The 22744-nt window shown below is 44.1% G+C and overlaps 1 protein-coding gene across 1 annotated transcript; it reads left to right on the forward strand.

Annotated features, from left to right (window-relative positions):
• The first annotated feature begins 9686 nt into the window (after positions 1-9686).
• Positions 9687-22405, forward strand: LOC136551108 (cysteine-rich receptor-like protein kinase 5). Its single transcript, XM_066542694.1, has 6 exons — positions 9687-10610; positions 13998-14762; positions 15885-16105; positions 17792-18023; positions 18177-18414; positions 21815-22405. Exons 1-6 carry the CDS (start codon positions 9788-9790, stop codon positions 22227-22229), a joined length of 2694 nt encoding a protein of 897 aa, XP_066398791.1. The 5' UTR covers positions 9687-9787; the 3' UTR covers positions 22230-22405.
• Positions 22406-22744: the final 339 nt, after the last annotated feature.

The raw sequence follows: 22744 nt of genomic DNA on the forward strand, positions 1-22744 counted from the left end.
CCCCGACAGGTCTTACTGGGAGGTGCTCTCGAGTTTTTGAGGCGAAGAACGGGCTTTAAATCGGCTCTACCGACCGACTGGATGGTCTTGCTGATCTTGGAGTTTATTCCTACATGATAAGTCGTGTGCGACCTCGGCTGTGCTAGCCCTCGTTGTCGCTGGTGTGTGATCCGATTCAGCGTGAACATATTTTTTGGCAACTTCTCTAGGGAAAAAGATGATCAATCTACTATCAAGATGCCTGAAGACAACAAGACGGAGGGTGATCCCACGAATCCATTCAATCCTACTAACATCATCCATCCTAAAATGATCGATCAACTCTCAGAGGATTTAACTCTACAAGGTGGAGGAGGGGGAAAATGTTGCTAACCTACAAGCTGCTCTAGCAAGTTGCTCGATGGATCCGCGAGGAGATAATGTGGCCAAGTACAAAGAGCTGTTTTTATCTCTTTTTCAAAGTGAACTAACATGACTGTTTGAGACCCGTGAGTACGAGAACTTTTAGACCTTGCCTAGTGAGGGTATTAATTTGATATTCAGTCGCTTTCAATCCATTGTGAACAAGATGAGAGCCAACAAGCTACAGTACCTCTAATGATCATGAGAGAGCCCACAAACTGCTACATGCCTTAGATTACCCTATGATGATCATGAGCCCTCAAACTGCTTCATGCCTTAGATTGTAGGGTGTGGGAACTCAAGGTAGCAGCTATATAGAATCACCGAGTCACCCAACTATGATACCTTACAATTGACGATCTATTCAGCACGCTAAGTCCACCGAGATCGACAAACAATAGAGAGCCAAACTTTAGAGCCCTTCCACCCGAACCATGACCTGTTGACGAAGTCGAGCCCAAGTGGGTTGTCAACTAACCCTTCACCTTTGTGTTTTGCTTTGTCTTCTTTGGTTTATAATATCATTGCCCCTCTCCATGACTAAGTTGACAAGGCGACGGCTAGGAACATGACCAGAACTCGTGAGTAAGAGAAGAATCTGACCCAACTCGCGAGGAAGAGTAGTAGATGGCGGCCAAGAACTTGACCCGGAACTCATGAGGTAGAGAACCACGTGGTGGGAAAGAAACCGACATGAACTACTACCATACGAACTCGCTCCATCCGAGATAGAGAAGTAGCACGGGAAGAAGATGATGACCTGGACTCGAACTCCTACCGTACAAGAATATGGAAATTGCTTAGCTTTTGAGTTGATGTGGTATGTTTCTATTTATTAGATTCCCTATTGTTATTGGAAAAAGGAGCATTTGGATTACTAGTACTCCAAACGATTGGGCTCCGTAGATTTAGTACACCAAAAAATTGCTATTTATATCATTGATGCCTTGATTAGTATGCCATTGTTGAGGAGACAACATAGCGACATTATAGAACCTTCCCCACAACTCATGATCATTGATAATTTTGCTAAATATATAGAATGAGTATATGAAAAAGCAGCATATGAAACTCGAAAAAAAAGAAGAAAAAAAAGTGGCATAGATAAAGCAAAGCATAAATATATAGGATGAGTCAAACTAAGCCAATTAATAAATATCAATATGTGATAGTCAAAATAGAAAAGTGAAAGAACCGAGGATGTCGCCTAGAGGGGGTGAATAGGCGTTTCTAAAAATTCAACCCTTCAAAATGCGGAAACGATTGGAAACTCCAAGTCAGAGAAATAAACCCCTCACGAGTTAGCTAACAGAGTAAACAAGGTATGTGTAAGGTATCTAGGAGCTAAAACTCTGCACCACAAAGGTTAGAAATGAGATTGAATAAAAACAACAGAGTCCACAAATACCGGACGTGTCCGGTATACACGGGTTCTGCCCGATCAACTCTCAACTTGATCCTTTTGATTTCTCCTTTCACACCAAGTTGTTGGCACTTAGTAGTAATCTGTTCACAAGCTCAAGCAACACAAGTGGATCACAAATACTCAATGAAAAGAGAGATCGAGACACACGATGTGTTTTACCGAAATTCGGCCTCCGTCGAGACCTACTCTCCGTTGAAGGGGCTGCAAGCGACCCAGCAAAGGTCAGCTCTAGAGGACCACAAAGGCCACTCTAGCCGGAGTCTTTTCCAACTCCTTTTTCCTCCTTCCACTAGCTTGATTCCTTCACTTGCGGCGGTGGAATCGAACCGTTACAAACTTTTCGAGGCATACCACAATGTCTTGGGTGCTCTCCGGCGACGCCTAGCTGTCTAGGACCGAAAAGTCCAAGAGTAACAAATGCAAATCACGATATCGACAATATGCACAAGTGCTCAAGGGTGGCTTGCTCTCAAATTTGAATCTCTCTTAACCCCACAAGATGGATTTGCAAGATTGAATTAATCACTCACTAAGAGAGGGTTGGAGAGTGTTCTCAAGGCTCAAAAACGTGTGAGAGAGTCAGCAGAATCAGCAGCCTCCAAAGGTGAAGGCTAAGTGGTATTTATAGCCCCTTTGAAAAACTAGCCATTATGTGACTGTTGGGCAATACCGGACACTTGACTGTATAGGAACTCCCGACGATCGCCGAAACTCCAGATCCTCGGAACTCCCGACTCACATCGGAACTCTCGACAAGCCAAGCTGAGATAATGAAGGAATTGTTGTGGCTGGGCAAATACCGGACACGTCCGATATTGCTAGACCAGAAGAAAATAAGTTAGCTCTTTTGTCTCTCAAACACTCAGAACTCACATGGGTTGGCTTGAGCACTCATGAATGATTATCTATCAACATGATGTGTCGGGTTCATAAACCCGGGGTCCCTCGAGGACCGGATTCGACGCCCGGGCTCGGCCTAGGAGAACAGCATGTAGTTCATGGGCCGGCCCAAAAGTCTAAAAAACGACAGGCCGGAAGGACAGTCCAGTCGCCGACCAGAAGGTCTACCCGAAAGAACGAACGCCCGCTCGTCAAAATTCTTCGGCCCACCTCTCCGACCGGAGCACTCGCCTAGGGCACCAGCCGCCTCCGAGCGGGTCCCTCCGGTCGGGAGGCCTGGCCCAAAACGCTGCTTCCCACTCCGACCCCGCGTCTCCGACCGGAGACGCCATAGGAAGTCTGCTTACCGCTCCTCTCCGACTGGCGCGGCCAGGACCGACCTGAGCCATCCGATCGGGGATACCCGCTCGGAAGGGACCAGGGGCGAACGGAGAAGGCAGCGCACAAGTCAAACCATGATACCAGGGACCATACCCTGTACGCCTACGCGAACAGTGCTCCACAACTGCCCTGACACACATTATTGTAGGCGCCGACATTTGTGTCTACAGTATTGTAGGCGCCGTTGGACTCCCGTACGACATAAAGCCCCCCACATGCCCCTAGGCATCGATGGCACTATAGGCACCAGGATTCACCATACCTGGTACACATGGTAGGGCTCCTCACATACTAACAGTATTTTACAGGTACCGACATCCATCCTCCCTAAAGAAGCCAACACAACCTCCCATGTGCACCTGACATTCTACAGTGACATCAACAGTTTTGTGGGCGCCTACCATCATCATTGTCCTCATCAGCGTGGGCAACAAGGCTTAGGAACATTCGCACTCTCCCCCTCTCACCTGTAAAGCCATCCCCTTCATCTATAAAAGGGGATGCGCTCCCTCCAACGAAGAAGATGGATTTGCCCCCAAGGTCGACTTCCTTCAAGTTGAGATTCACTAGATCGATAGTTCGCAACCCCTCAAGAACACGCTTGAACACCTAGTTCGTAGCGGAGTTCCGGTCGCCCTCGGCCCTTCCGGTCGGACCCGACCAGGTCTCTCGTACACCCCATCTTTCTCCTTCTCGTTTGTAACCCCACTACAGACTTCGAGCACCTGGGCTCAGGAATAAAGTCACCGACCGACCCACACTGGACGTAGGGCACGTTGCCTGAACCAGTATAAATCTTGTGTCATTGAGTGCTAGGCCACCTCCGATCACAACGTACAGCAAAACTACAAATATTCACTAGTTGGTCACTTTCTGTACCGACATGATGCATCCCTCTTAATAGTACGGCATACCTATTAATTCAAGATCAAATGAAAATGGAGTTTGAAGCGCTTGAGTTGAATTTCCTCGAACCGAAATGCCATAACGTTCAATCTTCATCAAGTGAGGGTATTAACATGTTGATTTTGATTTTATCCTTGAGCATTGCCATCTTGAGCATTTGACTTGATTCTATTCAACATATGAGAGTTGGCTTCAAAGACATCAAGTCATCCCTTTATAAAGTCATCTAGAATTTGATTCTTCACTTCAATATGACCAACATGATTTGATTGGTGCCTTGACTAAATGCAAGTACTTCCTTCTTCACCCTAGCTAGGTTCCTTGGTCGCCAAGCCATCGCTTGCCCTTCACCCTTGCTTAGTAGCTCCAAGCCTTTCCTTGCTATCTTCACCATCTCAAGACATCTAGTCACACTTGATGTCGAATCATTCATTAAGTTCATTTGTATACTTGTCTTTCATGTAGCAAGCTTGAGACCATTCCATATGCAATCCTTCTTGTCTCATTAATTATTTTTTAATGTGCCTGCTTTCATATGAGTTGTCGAAATCCCACATTGAATAAGCCTTACATGAATTATATTTGCATTGTTGTCTTGTATTTGAACTAGATTGTTTCCAACAATACATCATTTTGGCTTTCATTAAATATATGTGAGATAACCTATTTTCTGTTCACACTTAGCAAACGGGTTAGACCTTTAATCACGTTGTCATTCAATTATCCAAAACCCACTAAAGAGTTAGATGCACTTTCAAAAAGTAATTTGGAGCATGGCATTCTAGGTTTTGATTTCACTGCCAATAATGCAGTGCCGGTTTAAAATTTGGTAGTAAAGTAGAGACCTGATAGGACTACAGTGAGCTAGACCAAAACATTATTTAAGTACCTAGATGAGTGTTTTGCAAGTTAGAGGACTGGGATGACACAGTGGCATAAATTTAGAAACCGGTAGTGGACTCTACTCCAGTAATTATGTATCTATAGAATTATTAGTACATAACTTCCTTCACACCAGAAAGTAAATGGTAGTAACACAACAAAAAAAAAAGAAGCCAACAATCCTTTATTGATGCCATCTAAGTAAAAAAACAAAAAAAAAGAGGACAATGCAAGCATGGCAACACTAACCTCATTAGTTCTCACCATGTAGGCTCAAGAAGCTTCCAGTATGCACACTAACTCGAGAGGAATGCCTTAACATCATCAGACTCACGAATGTACTTGTTCTTGGGTCATAAATCTGCTGCAGTCCCATAGATCTAATAACCGTGACGATCCTGCCGTCCTCTAACACCAACAAAGGATGCATGGCTGAAAGGTGTCCAGAACGTTCAATCTGCACACTATTCTGCTTGACCCAAAGGCCTTCCTCAGAGTCCTTAAGGAACCACAGGTCCATGATGCGGCTTGAACCATGAACAATGACCAAGGAACCATTCAGGTTGGCCAATGTCACCTGCTTCACATGCCTTCACAACGCGTTCACATGCCTTCACAAGCGAGGGAATCTAAACATATTTGTCGGAATCTGAATATACCTAGAGGTGGGAAAACGACCTCAACGCGTCAATCTTGTCCCAGGCGACGGGCTTAATTAATTAATACTCCCAGCGAGCAGGTTCGTTCGTGTGACAAGGAAATCTCGGATACCAAGGAAGGAGAGTGTGCATGGCCGGAGTAAGTAAAGTGAGCTCAGTTTTCATGCATGCCGTGTTAACTTTGGCCCACTGCTCAGCGGCGCGTTTGCAGGATACCAAGTGGTGGTCCTGTGTCTCATTTCAGCTGTCACGCCCTACAAAACTGCCAAAATGAAAAATAGGAGAGCGCCCTCCAAAGCTACCCGGAGGTACTAGTACTGTAATCCTCACCAGCTTTTGTTTCACTGGAGAATTAAGGGCACGCCCAACGCGAGCTAACACCATCATATGCCCCAGCTAAATTCATCGATCCACGCAAGCGAGGAAACCTTGGGACAGTACATGTCAAATGCTTCTGACAAATGCTGTTTCCCGCGTCAAATGCTCCCCAGCTATCACATCGAATCTTCACCCCAATCATATAAACAATTATGAGCTCAGTTTTCACACAAAGGCCTGGATTAGTTTTCAAAAATTTTCACCCCAAACTATCACATCGAATCTTACGGCACATGCATGGAGTATTAAATATAGACGGAAAAAAACTAATTGCACAGTTTGGTTGAAAATCGCGAGACGAATGTATTTAAGACTAATTAGTCCATGATTAGCCATAAGTGCTACAGTACTAGCATGCGCTAATGACGGATTAATTAGGCTTACTAAATTCGTCTCGCAGTTTCTGGGCGAGCTATGTAATTAGTTCTTTTTATTAGTGGCCAAAAACCTCTTCCGACATCTCCGAAACATCCGATGTGACATTCAAAAATTTTCGTTTCGCGAACTAAACACACCCTAAATTCATCTATCCACGCAAGCAAGAAAACGCGGACTGTGCAGACGCATGCTTTTCGTCAGAAGCATTTGACGGTACATGCAACAGCCTTTCTCCCTTTCTCTGCTCCCCAAGCCGTTGGCTTCGGCTCTGTGTCACGCGAGACTACCGCTTATTCTGCGGGAGACTATAAACAATTATGAGACCACCACTCTAGATGACTTAGGCTGTCTGCACTCATCGACCTCTATTTCCATCTCTTAAAAAAAATATTATATTCTAGTCATCAAGATTCTCTACTCTATACTCATTTCTCCCGCACCCGTGTTATCTCTATCTTATACTCTATACCAGTATTCCATATTTTATTCTCCTTCCTCCCCCTTTCTCTCTCTCTCCAACTCTCTCTCTCTCGCTACAGTGTTTTAGCGTGCCCCCGCACGGCCGCCGGAAGTAGCGTTTCTCTGTTCGGCCGGTACGGTACCGGCTGCTTTACAGGCCTACGGTGCGGGCGCGCGGAACGGTACCGCGTGCTGCAGGCCGGCTTTCAGGTGCGCGGTGCGGTTAGTGTTTGTTTAGTTCCCAAAAAGTTTCCCAAAAAGTGCTACAGTAGCCATCACATCGAATCTTGCGATACGTGCATGGAGCATTAAATGTAGACGAAAAAAAACTAATTGCACAGTTTGGTTGGAAATTACGAGACGAACGTTTTGAGCCTAAGGGCAGTCCCAATGGTGCATTGATGATGGTTTCTATCCTCATTAAATGACTTACCACGTAGGCAAAACGCTGACATGGCAACGTAATTAATGAAGAAAGAGATCAAAAATCATAGAAATGGTTTCTTCATGAAGAAATCAGGTCTACTCTTGACCCAATGCACCAAGAAACCATGAAATCGCCATTAGGGAGAAACCACCAGTTTCTAGGGAGCTCGTGTCGCACTCGCATTGGAGAAAGAAGATAGAGTTGGGAGAGAGAAAGAGAAAATAATTATTACTCATAGAAACCATGGGTTGGAAAGCAGTATTTTTTGGTGTGGTATCCTATGTTATAGAAACTACTAGTTTCTTTCATTTGGACTGCCCTAATTAGTCTATGATTAAACACTAATTGTCAAATAAAAATAAAAGTGCTATAGTAGCCAAATTCTCAAAATTCGCGAACTAAACACAGCCTTAGTCTCAGTCTGGACGCCTACATAGATACTGGGCAGTAAGCCACCGTATTGCGTTGAGGAAGCCCTTGACTAGTAGACTGCTGGAGGAGGGGACATGACTACAACGCATTCACATGCCCTTGTACTGTGACAAAGGATACGCCAAGCCTTCACATGCGAGGGAATCTGAGTATACCTGGAGGTGGGAACATGACTTCAACGCGTCAATCTTGTCCCATGCGATGGGTTTAATTAAATTAATCGTCCTGTTTGTTTGGCGGCTGATAAGTCATAACTAAAAGTATTCAGCCTGTTCGCTTGCTCGTAAACGATCGTAAATTTCCAGCCAGAAACAGTGTTTTTCTTTCACACCAAACCAGCCAGCAGTAAATAATCCACGATCGTTTACGGCCTCCCGAACAGGCTGATTGTTGACTGATTTGTTATGAAAAAAAATATATTATTTATTCGTTTAAAAAATATGGATTATAAGCAACGAACTGGACGAATACTCCCTCCGGACAGATTTGAGCTCAGTTTTCATGCATGCCGCCATGCAGCCTTAACTTTAGCCCACTACTCAGCGGCGCGCTTCGTCCTATTTCACGTGTCACGTCCCATAAAACTGCCAAAATGAAAAATAGAAAAGCGCCCTGCAAAGCTGTCCGGAGGTAGTGACCAGCTTTCGCTTGACAGGAGTAGTGTACTACTACTACTGGAGGTGGGAACACAACTTCAACGCGTCAATCTTTTTTCCACGCGATGGGCTTAATTAATTAATTAATTAATTAATAGTACTAGTTTCCCATACCAGTAGACGTATTATTATGTGGTACTACGAGACAATTACGGAGCTCATGTGAACTCACGACTCCCGGGGGTGCATATGCGCATGAATTATGCCCAGCTTGCCCGGCAGCCGCGGCGATCGAAATAGCCAAGAACTTGCCTATTAGGCAAAGCACAATATTGCTAAAGGCATATTTGGGTCGATTAGTCCTAATAACTAGCTTGCTAAGGGAAATCGCAAATGGAAGACACTAAACATCGTGTCCAAAGAACACATGTCAATATCAAACACTCATAGAAAACACTCTCCAATGCATGGTTTCTATGATAAAAAAATAAATATTTTATTATACTGCTTCTTCACTAGTACTTTGTAATAAATATTTAACTTTCAGGTAGTTTTTTTTTCGACAAACTTTCCAGTAGTTGACGCTGTCAGTTACTCCTACGAGTAGGACATTTTATGCATTTGTATTTTATGTTATATGGTTGGTTTTTGCGGAAGTATGTTAAATTAATTATATATGATTGGGGACCCGATCATATATAATATATACATATGGCTCGTGATGTGAAATAGCCACAATTAAATACGAGTATGTAAACGAACCAACATCTAGTGCACGGTACGTTCTTTTATTTAAGATCCTTTGAAACGCACTTGCGTTTTAGCTAGTACACAATAGAAAAAAACTACTAGTACATCTCATTGCTAGCACGCTTTCTTATTACTGCCAATCACTGATTACTCGTTATCCTCAAGTGTATACAGAGAGTATTAGGCTTTGAACAGCATCTATGAAGAAAGGAAAACTACAAAAACAGGATGAACCAATATTGAGTACAAACCAAACTGAGCCCATGTGCAATATATATATATATATATAGAACTACTATCCTATAGCTGGCTGCAGAATAACTTATTCTGTAGCCACTTTGAGTTACGATAATTACTATGTTAATTTACGAGATTTACAGTAACTCCTTACTAAGTGGTTTACTATAACGTTATGGTAAATATTCCCATGTGTTATAGTAACCCAACTATCGTAAATATGTATTGACATTATGGTAAATTAGTATATAAAATTATGGTAAATAGAGGTGGCTACAGAATAACTTATTTTATAGCCGGCTGCTGAATAGCCTCTCCCTATATATATATATATATATATATATATATATATATATATATAGTCGAATTGTTCAAAGCCAATCCCAGGTCAACTCGTTATAGTCATCACACAGCAGATATGCCATGGTCTACTCTTAAAATAGGGGCTCACTTATGCTTGCCTTCTCATCCCAAAGTACCGCGCGCCGAATGCTTCATGCAAGCAACTCAACACAGCTAGCTAGCTCCCAGCTGCCTTCCCCTCCAGTTTGGTAAACTAAAACCCACTGTAGCCATGCCGGGTTCCATTGTAGCCTCTCTCATCTTCCTTCTCATCCCGCTAACACTTCTCCAGAGGTGTGGCGCTGCCGACAGCATCTCGGACTATCATCAAAACTACACGCAATGCTCCAACTCCGTAAACTTCAGCAGCGGCGGAGGCTTCATCGACTACGTGATGAACCTCCGCCGGTTCCTCGCCACGCTCCCGTCAAATGTCATCAACAACGGTGGATTCTTCAACGGCTCGGTGGGATCCACGAACGCCGTGTTCGGGATGGCCATGTGCCAAGCCGACTTGCGGTGGCCAGACCGCTGCGAGGGCTGTCTCCAAGCGGCCACCGCCCAGGCGCCCAAGGCCTGTCCATCGAGCTACAACGCAATTGTCGCGTACCGGGGCTGCGTGCTCCGGTACTGGGACACGCCCGTTCACGCCGATGCCATTGACAACATCTTCGGCAACACCATTGGGCTATGCCATCTCAACGCCGTCCGGGTTCCTGATTCCACTGCCCTTAATCAGACGCGGACGGATCTGTTGAAAGATCTGAGCAGCGAAGTTGCTACCTCGCCCTTGATGATTGCATCGGACAACCGCAAGTTCAACAGCACGCACAACCTCTATGGTCTGGCGCAGTGCTACAGGGACTTGCCAAAGGAATTATGTTCCTCGTACATTTGGGGGGTCGTCCCCGATTATATTCCGAAGTTAGCACCTGATGCACAATCGTCGTCGGGGCTGACTATGATAGGGCCTGCCTTCTACGTCAGGTACGACTTGACGCCCTTCCAAGTTTACGTGCCAGACAACAGCAGTGAGCCTACGGAAACAGCAAAAGGTAAACATTCAGTGTTCATTGCTATACTATTAATATCACTCGATCACTTCATTGGCAACTACTCCTCTAGTCCTCATCTCCAAGAGTACCTAATATTTTCCTCCTAAAAACAGTGTTTTTCAGCTCCTAAAAAAGTTTTAGGAGGAATAAATAGTACATACAATGTCTAGCGTAAACCATAGCAAGAGACATTTATAGATCCTGTGATATATAAACACCGAAATCCAGAAGTTTCAAATTATAGTTTGGATTTGTTTTTTCTATCTCCCAAGTAAGCTAGGGCTCTTACCATCAGCTGCCATCTTTGCATGTCTGAAAGATTATTATTTAGTTTTGGTACGTTTCCCTATATCTTTGACCTCCTTATATATTATCAGTATATGCAAATAGGAGTATAGACAGGTTCACAAATAGAAATGTCATTATTAATTGATGAGTAACTTCCGCAAAAACTACGGATAGATTAGTGAAACCCTTTTTTTTCTTTTTTCTTTTTTTTTTTTTTTGCCAAAACTGATACAATGAAGGACACTCACAAATACCCTTGCACAGTCACCTTCTATGAACACAAGCAAGAACATCCAAACCCTATGAGCACCTCTTATAGATTGGACTCATGGATCTCAATATTGATGGAGAGGGGGTCTCATTGTTGACGGGCACATCCTCTACTACTACAAAAATAATATATAGTGCCACCAATTCCTAGCTTAAATGAATGAAGATGCTAGCATCCATGTTGAGTAGAGTACTCCCTCCGTATCAGTAAATAATGATATATACTCATGGATAGGATTAACGACCTTGATCAACACCAAGGAGTGTTACTAGACCCGTCTTGGTAGATGGACCTACATGCCACCATGGTAACAAATGCTAACAAAATCAATAAAATAATTTGACACACCATCATTGCGAATTTCTCTTTATGACATGGCAAATATTGTCACAATATATATTTGGACTAGCTTTAAGACATTTTTTGTGACATACATTCATTTATGTCACTAAATTGAGAGGCCTCTAGAAAAAACGTCATAAAGTAGCTGATGCAGTGATATTTTAATTAACCTAATGTCATGCCACAAACGTCATAAACCGGCACATTTCTTGTAGTTAAGGGTGCGACATCGTTTGCGCAAATGAAGTCGCTTTAGTTGCGCTAAGCTAGTTTTGGACGCCCCTGACTCTTCGTTTCCTAATGCGCTCATTCATTCACGGGAGTAAATTACGCCGCGGTCCCTTCCGCGTCCCCTTCCTTCCTTGCTCGCTCGCACGCACGGGGTCCGGGAGTGGACGGACGCGCTCAACGGCTGCCATCAGCTCCGCGCCCGCCATCGTCGGACTAGCCGCGCTGCTTCCTTCCTTGCCTACGCTCGCTCGCTCGCCTCCGCTTCCTTCGTTGCCTCCACTCGCTGCACGCATGGACGCCAGGCAATAAGCCAATAAATCGCACGTCCGTCGAATGAAGTCTCGGCGGAGGCCGTCGCGTCGAACGAAGTCTCGGCGGAGGCCGTCGTGCCCGAGTCCGTCGAGCCGAACTCTGTCGCGTCCATGCAATCGCTGCATATACTCCGGCACTAGGAACACATTGGTACTATTTCTTCGATCTATGAAACGCACATATGAAAAAGAAAGAAGATGCAAAGATCACGCATCAAGCCCTGTAAAAACAAAATCACACGTAGCAACTCGGCACGTACAGAGCCATGCAAAATCATGCGGCAAGCCCTGTCAAAAAAAAATCACACGTCATGCAAAAATACAGCTCCAGCAATGGATCGAACCGTGCCCTCCTGCATCTGGCCCGGGCGCGCTAGCCACTAAAGCTATGAAACGTTTGCTGCACAGGACATACCCAAAGACCTATTTTATAAGGGCAAACGGGGGAAAATTCACCCTAATTAATCACTCCTTGGGTATTCTAAATGTTGTCCAAAACGACCTTAATTACCGGTATGGAGGGAGTATAAAACATGGAACTGCATGGATAGAACCACCAAAAGAAACCTAATTAACAAACAGAGGTAGCCATGGTTCACAGTGAAACAATTATTATCGGGTTCATAAACCCAGGGTCCCCGATGGGCCCGGTTCCGAGCAAAAGCTCGGCCCAGCAGACGGCGTTACAACAACGCGCGACTCCTGGACCGGCCCAGATACCTAACGACAGGCCGGAAGAGCGATCTAGTCTTCGACCGGAAGGCCTGGCCAAGGAGGGAACGACGCTCGCTTCCGACTCCGACCCACTTTTCCGACCGGGAATACGCCGAACCTCTGCTTACAGCTCTCCTCCGACCGACGTGGTCGGAGCCGACTGGAAACGACCGACCGGGGACGCCCGCTCGGTGAGGACCCAAGAATCAGGCAGAGCAGATAAGGCAAGGCGCTCAAGTCAACCGTAATTCCGAAGACCATACCATGCATACCTGCAGGACAGTACCGCCAGGGCATACCAGAAGGGTGTTTTCAACCTTTCAGGCATATCAGAACCCAAACAGTGTTGTGGGCGTCGATATTTGCCTTACAGTGTTGTGGGTGCCGTCATTTGCCATACCAAGCGAACACGGTAAAGCTGCCACATGCGTCTGACATAAACAGTATTATGGGCGCCAATGACCGTCTTGTACCCGGCGGCGTGGGCAACAAGACTACGTGCACACTCTCTCTCCCTCTCTTTCACTTGTAAGGCCATCCCCTTTATCTATAAAAGGGGATGCGCTCTCTTCCAACGGAGGACGGTCATTCTGACTCTCTCTCTCTCTCTCTCCGCTAAGCTTTAGACATTCTGAGCACTCGAACAGCTCCACAGCTCTAGAACTCCAAAGCTACACGGAGCATATGTTTCAATACTTAGCGCACGTTTGAGCTCCCGTCACTCTTGGCCCTTCGGTTCAGAGTCTGACCGGACCTCTAACACCCCCTTCTTACTCTCACTCGTTTGTAACCCAAAGCAAACTTCGAGCACCTGGGTTCAGGAATAAAGTCACCGACCGACTAGAACTGGACGTAGGGCACGTTGCCTGAACCAGTATAAACCCTGTGTCATTGAGTGCTAGGCCACATCCGATTACAACGCACGGCAAAACTATAAATATTTACTTGTTGGTCACTTTTTGCACCAACAATTATTAAATATACTCCATGTTTTATCACGCAAAAAATCATTTGGTACTTGGGTAGCTAGGCATAAATCGAAAAAGGTAATCCCTACATCCCAAATAGGTCATCAGTTTATTTATTTCGTGATATGTCATCATCGGCATTAGTTTATTTCGTGATATGTCATCACCAGCCGACTACGAAATGAACATGAACATCATATGAAAATGCATGCTTTCCAATGTGAATCTAATGTTGACACGTACTCCCTAAAATTTGGAACAGATGTGGTACAATACAAGGATTGCTCCGGAAACGTCAGCACCAGCAGCGACCCCTACCAGTTGAACCTCCACCAGTTTCTCGACGCACTCCCCTCGAATGCCATCAACAACAGCGGGTTCTTCAACGGCACGACGGGGTCGGCGAACAAGGTGTTTGTGACGGCCATGTGCCACGCCGACATACCATTGTCGGACCAGTGCAAGAACTGCCTCCAGGCGGCATCCGCCGGGGCGCCCAAGGCCTGCCCGGAGAGCAACAGCGCAAGCGTCGCGTACCAGGGCTGCGTGCTCCGGTACTCGGACATACCCATTCTCGCCGCCGCAGACGACGACGAAGCTTCCAATAGCATTGCCTTCTACACGCAGAACCACGCGGCCAGCGTGCCTGATACCATTGCCTTTCAGCAAACCCGCCAGGATCTGCTGACGGATCTGGCCGGCGCAGCTGTGAGCTCGCCCATGATGATTGGGTGGGGCAACCGCACGTTCAACAGCACGCACAAGCTCTACGGTCTGGCGCAGTGCAACAGGGACTTGCCGAGGGAATTATGCTCCAGCTACATTAAATCGGTCGCGCAGAAATTAGCGGCCGAGGTACAGTGGTCGGAGGGGGTGTCCATCACTGGGTTTAGCTTCTACATCAGGTACGACCTGACGCCCTTTGAAGTCTACGTGCCCCCCACCGGTACCTGCTGTTTGCGACCGGAAGCAGCAAAAGACGTGCCCCCCACCGGTACCGGCCCTTGGCAACAGGAAACAGTAAAAGGTACTCAAATGTAACCTTCGCTTTTCCTTTTTTTTTTTGTTCTTTCCTTGTTATTAGTCAATTCTGCACCAATATTATTCTAGTAAATCAACTTTATGCATGCACTTGATTAATTTATTCTTACATACTGGATTTCACTATATATAATTGATGCCATAGATAAAAACTACACAAGTTTCATAATGCTTATTGCTTCAATATATTATGTACCAAATGTAATTTCTAGTAAAGCATCTTCAGTGGGGTTTCTGTTCACTTTTGAGGTCCAAGAAAATAAAGAAAGGTTTAGCACGGGTCCATCCTAACATGCGAAATAGAAATGCTCTCTGATTCCCTATCCCCACAAGCGACGCATCCCACCCCAACTTTGTTGTTTACGCCATCTCCCATCCCCTCCTCCTTACCCTCACCACACCCCCACTCCCCTTTCCCCTCGCACGAGAGAGTTGCCAAGCCACTGCTTTGCATCGGCGCCGGTGCGCGCCCTCCTCGTGCTCCTGCTCCCTCAGTCCCTCTGCTATATGGAGGCTTGCTATCCCCTGTGGCCAAGCCCAACCCATGGCTCTCTAGAGCCTATCCGCCTCGCCAAAACACAATAGGGCCAAGTCGAGATCCTCTGCTACAGAATCTCTGTAGGTCGGATGCTTCTCTATCGTGGTTTAGATGCCCTTTACCTTTCCTGTAGGAGGCCTGCTATCACCTGTGCTTGAGCCATAGCCACTCGAGTCTATAGAGACGAGCCTCAAATTCCCTAGCACCACAGAGAGGCGGTGGCACGGACATCAAGGGGGTAGGAGTGCGAACATGGGAGCATTGGAGCTAAGAGAGAGAAGTTGGATTAAAATGAGAGGATAACCACTAGTGAGAGGTCCCACTTTTTAGTCTAAAAATAGTGGCTGAGTTGCGCTGGGGCTACTGCTAGAGAATATTGATGTTCTCGATATTGTGTGTTATTTGTGTATGTTTTTCATTACATACCTGATCCGCCTTCTTTTAGAATTAACACATTTTCTTGAAAAAGTTTGCATAATCATATTGTTAAAAGGTAAATTTGAAGAATATGTGGGTCCCTGACTAAAAAGAGGGTGCTTATATTTCTACTAATGGTGAAACCTTTTACAGGTGGATTGGTCCAGCGAGTGGAGATAGTTATCCCTGTTTCCTTTTCAATAATAATTTTTCTTGTGGCATTCCTAGTTATGAGACATTATGAAAAGAAACGGAGACATTTCCAAAATGTAGCCGGTCTAAAGGATTTTCCTTTTGGCCATATAAAGAGTGCCACCAAGAACTTTGATAAAGATGAATTACTTGGAGAAGGTGGATTCGGGAAGGTCTACAAGGTATGTGTATGAGTAGCATTTTTGAATTTTAGATACCTGCACACAATTAGTATACATGTTGATGTAGAGAAAGCATTCTCTTAACAATATGTAAATCAAATCCTATTGATAAAATCTGTTTCTAGAGCAGTGAAATACCAACCATGGAGGGAACTATCAAACACACAGTGGTAACACAACAATGGAGGAAAAAAATATAAAACTAGAAAGATGACATAGTCAGTCCCCAAATTAATAGACAACGTTGGTCCTATTATTTCTAGTCGGGTTTAGGATACACACTGTACAGGGCTGGACAAAAAGCTCATTGAGTTAGGGGGTGTTTGGTTATTTAGTTGCTCCTAAAATTAATGTCACACCGAATATTTAGATACTAATAAGGAGCATTAAATATAGATTAATTACAAAACCAATTACATAGATGGAGGCTAATTTGCGAGACGATTTTTTAAGCCTAATTAATTTATCATTAGCACATGTTACTGTAGCACCATGTTGTCAAATCATGGACTAGTTAGGCTTAAAAGATTCGTCTCGTAAATTAGTCGCAAGTTGTGTAATTAATTTCGTAATTAGTCTATATTTAATACTCCATGCATGTGTCCAAACATTCGATGTGACAGAAATTTTAGGAGCTCCTGTAGAAACCAAACAGGCCCTTAGATCGGTGGCTCATTTGAAAATTGCTCCGATTGAACTCTTTTTCCTTTTAAAAACAAAAAATAGTTATAGATTGATGACTTCCAACTTTAGATTGTCACTAAAAAAACCCCTATACATGATGATTTACTTTGGTCATAGATAAGCGAAAATACGTCACGGTTAACTAACGATGATGATCCAGAAAAACGTCATGTATCCAAGAGGTCCACGGTTTGATTCCTAGTAGCCGCAAAATTTTTGCAAATTTAGCTCTCTCACCGACAGGTAGGTCCCACCTTCCCTGTTTACATCAGCGCCAGCCCCTGCCTCTCATCAGCATGACACGTAGGAACGAATTTAGCTCCCTCACCGACAGGTATGTCCCACCTTCCCTGTTTACATCAGCGCCAGCCCCTGCCTCTCATCAGCATGACATGTAGGAACGACATGGACGCTCACATCAACGCCATGTTCGATGTATGATCTGTGACCTCCCCCATTAGTCCGTCATAGATTTACTATAGAGTGCCAAAATGATTGGTGACGTCCAACCATGACGATAATTTAACCAATCGTCATATATCTATCACCTTAGGTTGAACCGTCACAGATGACTTCATTCTATGATGATTTGCTGGAAGGTCATGGGTAAACCGTCATGTATAAGGGTTTTTGTTGTAGTGTTGGCTCGTGATGTTCGGTTTGAAGTTGGATCCAAACAACACAGGACGCTATAATAGATAAGAACATATCTATATTTTGAAGAAAACTAAAAAAAAATAGTTGGCTTATTATCCATCCCTACACGTACTCCATCATTTTTTTTTTTTTGAAACTCGTACTCCATCATTGGGAGGGGCTGGGAGGCTGATTGTTCTAGATATAATATATAATCTGATTGGCAATAATATTATAAACAAAACAAATGGGACTTAAAATGCTTCTGAACTTATATTTTATTTGATTTAAGTATGCTGCATTATGTTTTTTTCAATTTTTTCATTTAGACAATACTTGTGACTCAAAATGATTATTATAATCTAGGGTACCTTCAATATTGACCACAATACGAAGGAACTTGCTGTCAAGTGCGTTACAAATCCTTCAATGGCAAAAGAGCTCAAGGATGAACTAAAGATACTCGCAAAACTACAGCATAAGAATGTGGTTCGACTGGTAGGGTTTTGTAACAATGACGGGTGGTTTCGGCGTGGCAGGGGACTGTACATTTGCAGTGAACTTATCAGTAATGGCCCTCTTGATAAAAAAATATTTGGTACGTTGGCTTCCCTCTCTCTGCTGGTCATGCTCTTCATATATATTGCACGCACACTTTGGCAACTACACAATACAATCAAACCTTTATATATGTGTTGCATTTTTTATACGCTTGTTTGCTTATTGAATTGTGTATATGTTTATTGATCAGCTTCATTGGGGCAATCTGTTATTGAATGGCCAATTCGTTACGAGATTATACGTGGAATTTGCGCTGGATTGCAGTACCTACATCAGGATCATAACAATAAGATTTTGCACATGGACTTAAAGCCCAGCAATATCTTGCTCGATGAGGAAATGAAGCCAAAAATTGCAGATTTTGGTCTATCAAGAGCTTTTCTGAACCCGAAAACTCATACTTACACACGGATCGTGAAAGGTTCACTGTAAGTATCTGTCCAGTGTACTGATGTGCATGCGTTTATTAGTTTCACTACTGGACTCGCATGCTTTGCCGAGGGCCTCTGGCCCTCGGCAAAGACTCCTCGGGGAATTTTTAGACGGCGAAGGGGTCTTTGCCGAGGGCCAGGACGGCCCTCGGCAAAGAAAAGAAGCCGTCACGCGCCGGTGCCGTTGGCGGTTTCTTTGCCGAGGGCCGACCCTCGGCAAAGAAATGGTTTTTTTAATTTTTTTTGCCGAGGGCCTCCTCCCTGGTCCTCGGCAAAGAAATTTTCAGGATTTTCCCCAAAAAAAACCTTTGCCGAGGGCTATTGCAAGGGCCCTCGGCAAAGGTTTTTTTTTAAAAAAAATTGTTTACTGAGGGCCGGCCCTTGGCAAAGAAATAGTTTTTTTTTGAAATTTTTTTTAAAACCTTTGCCGAGGGCCTGGTCCCTGGCCCTCGGCAGAGAAATTTTCAGGATTTTTTAAAAAAAAACTCTTTGCCGAGGGCTATTGCTAGGGCCCTTGGCAAAGGACCCTTCTTTGCCGAGGGCCTTGGTCATTGCCCTCGGCAAAGAGACAGAAATTTAAATTTTTTTTTTGTTTTTTGCATTCCATCGACACAAGCATTTCATATATATACATATATATATATCACACAGAACCCATTTTCTCACAATATATCACAACCATAATTGTGAACCACAAATCACAATATATTACAACGACAAGTCACATGTTCATCATCATTCACATGTTTATTACGACAAGTTAATGAAATCCAAGCACAAGTCACAACCATAAATCACAAATCACGCTAAAGTCCAACCACATCACCTAGCACAAGATCCGCATACCTACGACCGTATCTCTTTCGGACGGGAGACGCCTAACTGGGTTACGCGCGGGCTACGACAGACATGCGCAAAAAGAGGTTATTTATACCTAGGGTGTCGGTGAAGTAAGGCTAGCGGGGCAGTGGCGAATCGACGCAGTGGCGAGGTGACGCAGTGCAGGCAGAACCGCGACGTCGACGAAGACGATCGGGGTCCTCCGGGTCCCCTCTGACGTACTCTTCTCCTGCATAAAAAGACAATAGGTTATTTTTTGTTCAAAATTTCGGCAGCACCTCCTCTGCACGGGGAGGTTTCCAAAACCTGCAAAAAAACGACACGATGGTCGACATTCACAACGGCACGAAGGCCGACAACCACAACGGCACGAAGGCCCTCATATCAACTTACGGCACGAAGGCCCACACAACCACATACGGCACGAAGGCCGACAACGAGAGTTTTACCTAGGGTTGCGGTGGAGTCGGGCGTCGCGGTGCGGGGGTCACTTTCTTCTCCGGCGAGGTCGAGCGAGTTGCGACGTCGGATGCCTGAAACCTGCTCGAAACCTTCTCATTTTTTTACCACAGCCTACACATGCGATAACATGACATCTCGCCAAGTTTCGTGATTTTTGGACTTCGTATGGATTTTATATAATTTTAAAACACTTTTCCGGCAAGTCGGTCGTCATGTTACGCGAACAAGATGCGTGAAATTTGATGCGAGTTCGTGGATAGGGACTCAACATGAATAACATTTTTCAAAACACTACATTGCAATATTCCATGCACCTGCAGTTCAAATTTGACATATTCGAAAAAAATCAAAGAATCAAAATAAATTAATAAAATATACAAAACAAAATCAAAATTAGCCTAAATTTAAAAATTGAGTTCAAAACAATGTATTGTAGCACCACAAAAAAACTGGGCTAAAAAACCAAAAAAAATTGCCGAGGGCTCTTTGCCGAGGGCGTGGCCCGTGGCCCTCGGCAAAGAATTTAAAAAAAAATAAAAAATCTTTGCCGAGGGCCTATCCTGGCCCTCGGCAAAGGGTTTCTTTGTCGAGGGCTTAGCCTCGGTCCCTCGGCAAAGGCGATTTATAAAAAAAATTTGGCCGAAAAACTGGTTTTAAAAAAATCTTTGCCGAGGGCCTGGTCTAGGACCCTCGGCAAAGACTTAAAAAAAATTGCCGAAAAAGCTGGTTTCACAGAAAAAAAAAAACCTTTGCCGAGGGCCTAACGGGTGGCCCTCGGCAAAGCTTGACGGGAAATGGCCGCCGTGACCCAACGGGCCTAATTTGCCGAGGGCATCTTTGCCGAGGGCCGCGGCCCTCGGCAAAGATTTGATTTGCCGTGGGCCTGTCTTTGCCGAGGGCCATACCCTCGGCAAAGGCCTCTTTGCCGAGGGCTCCTGTGGCTGGCCCTCGGCAAAGAGTGTCTTTGCCGAGTGCCCGAGATTTGGCCCTCGGCAAAGCCTCAGGCCCTCGGCAAAGCACGCGTTTCCAGTAGTGTTTATTTATTATTATATGTTCGGTGAAGTATAGAGGCTTGCATTGACGAGATGAAAGTAAATAACAAACAAATCCAATATATGCCCTCTCGGCAAGAGAGGAAAAAAGGAAATGAAAACTATTTCATATGTTTCAAATTATAGTTCACTTCACCTTTGTTCTAGGTCAATTTTTTTTTCTAATTTGATCTAATTTTTAGAATAATGTACTAACACCTACAGGTTCAAATAAATGCACTATCAAGATATATTCTCCTTTAGAACTTAATGAAACTAATTAATTTGAGTTGCAGGTGTGGGTGCATATTTTTATATAAACTTGGATAAGGTTAAAGAAAGAATAAACTTAGAACAAGCCTTGTTCGCTTCTCTTATAATCCGTACTTTTCACCTTGTTTTTTCAGCCGCGGAGCAGTGTTTTTCTCTCACAACAAATCAGCCGGAACAGTGTTTCGGCTTATTTTTTCAGCGAAGCGAACGGGACCAAACTAGAAGAGCTATATAGACACCTCGTAGCCCATGCCTTTGCCGGGCAGCTCTACATCAGCTGAAACCAAAATTATTATAATTTAGAACGGAGTGAGTACATCTCAAACAAACCCTTTTACATGACTAATCAAGAGTTGATTGATTCAGTACACGTACAAGTAGAGAAGAAAATTAAACTCAGGTCGACCTAATGGACAAAAAGCTAGGATTCTCTTTTTCTTCCTCAGTATATATTTCTAGCTAGCTCGTGGAATTATCAGTTGTGTTCTATACTCCCACTATCCCCAAATACAAGGCGCAAACACACTTAAAGATACAAACACGTGTTCTTTGACTACAAATTAGTCTAACAAATTTTCTTTTGCTAAAAAGTTATTACAATAAATCTGTATTTATTTAGAATACTTTCTAATAGTCAAACTTTTATTGCCACAACAAATGATGCTACAAGATGTAGGCGGTTAAAGCGTAAATATAAAGATTGCCAAATCAAACCACGTCTTATATGTGTTTTAATTAAGAAAGGGGGAGTACTTATTATGTCTATGGCAACTATTTGGATTGCCTTGCAGCGGATACATGGCGCCCGAGTTTGTTGACAACGGGAGGGCGAGCCGCCATTGCGACATATACAGTCTTGGTATCCTCATCCTGGGGATAGTTATGAGAGTTGGGCCTCCTAGTACTAGTCGTGACCCCTGTGGTGTATCGTTCATCAACAAGGTCCGCGAGAAGTTTATCGTAGACTTGGAAACAACTACGAGTCTCAAGAGATGCAGCGCTAAGGATCACGAGCAGCTGAAGAAGGATGCATCCTTGCAGGATGATGACAGCATTGAGGATGTGGAAAAATGCGTTGGTTTAGCTTTCGAGTGTGTCAATGAAGAACCAAAAAAAAGGCCTGAAGCCGCGGACATATGCACTCGCCTCAACCAAGATAATCGAGCCCACGTAATCTCATTACAAGTGAACCAGCTGCAGAAGTAATTTGCTCTTGGGTGGGAATTAAAGTCTGCTCAGTCCCTCTGTCGTCAGGGAGAAGAATAAATACTAGGGAAACGAACTATTTGCTGATAGCTATTACGCATGCTGCATTCAACATGGATTGGTCTCCAAAAGATTTGACAGAACTTGGTTTGTAATACCTACATTTTTCGATTGGTAGCTTGTAACGAATAATGTTACCGTTCGCATTGGTTGATCAAAGCTTATGGAATTACTATATTTTTGTTCTTCAGAGGATGAATATTATTGACCTATTTATATTCGATGTGATGAGCAGGTTAGATACAAATTTATCTTCTTCCCAACTTGTGTAGCTAAATCCTATCACTACTAGAAACCGAAGTATCCCTGTCCAAAATATATTGAGTGAAGAAAAATAGACTCAGCTGGTGAGAATCTGAAATTTGCTTTGAAGCGTCAGAAATCCAACTTGAGTTTACACAAAGCATGTAGAGAACATTCGCATATATTTATAGATGAAGGAAGCTTTATTTCAA

Source organism: Miscanthus floridulus, chromosome 4 (assembly GCF_019320115.1).
Source record: "Miscanthus floridulus cultivar M001 chromosome 4, ASM1932011v1, whole genome shotgun sequence".
In the NCBI taxonomy this organism is placed as follows: domain Eukaryota; kingdom Viridiplantae; phylum Streptophyta; class Magnoliopsida; order Poales; family Poaceae; genus Miscanthus; species Miscanthus floridulus.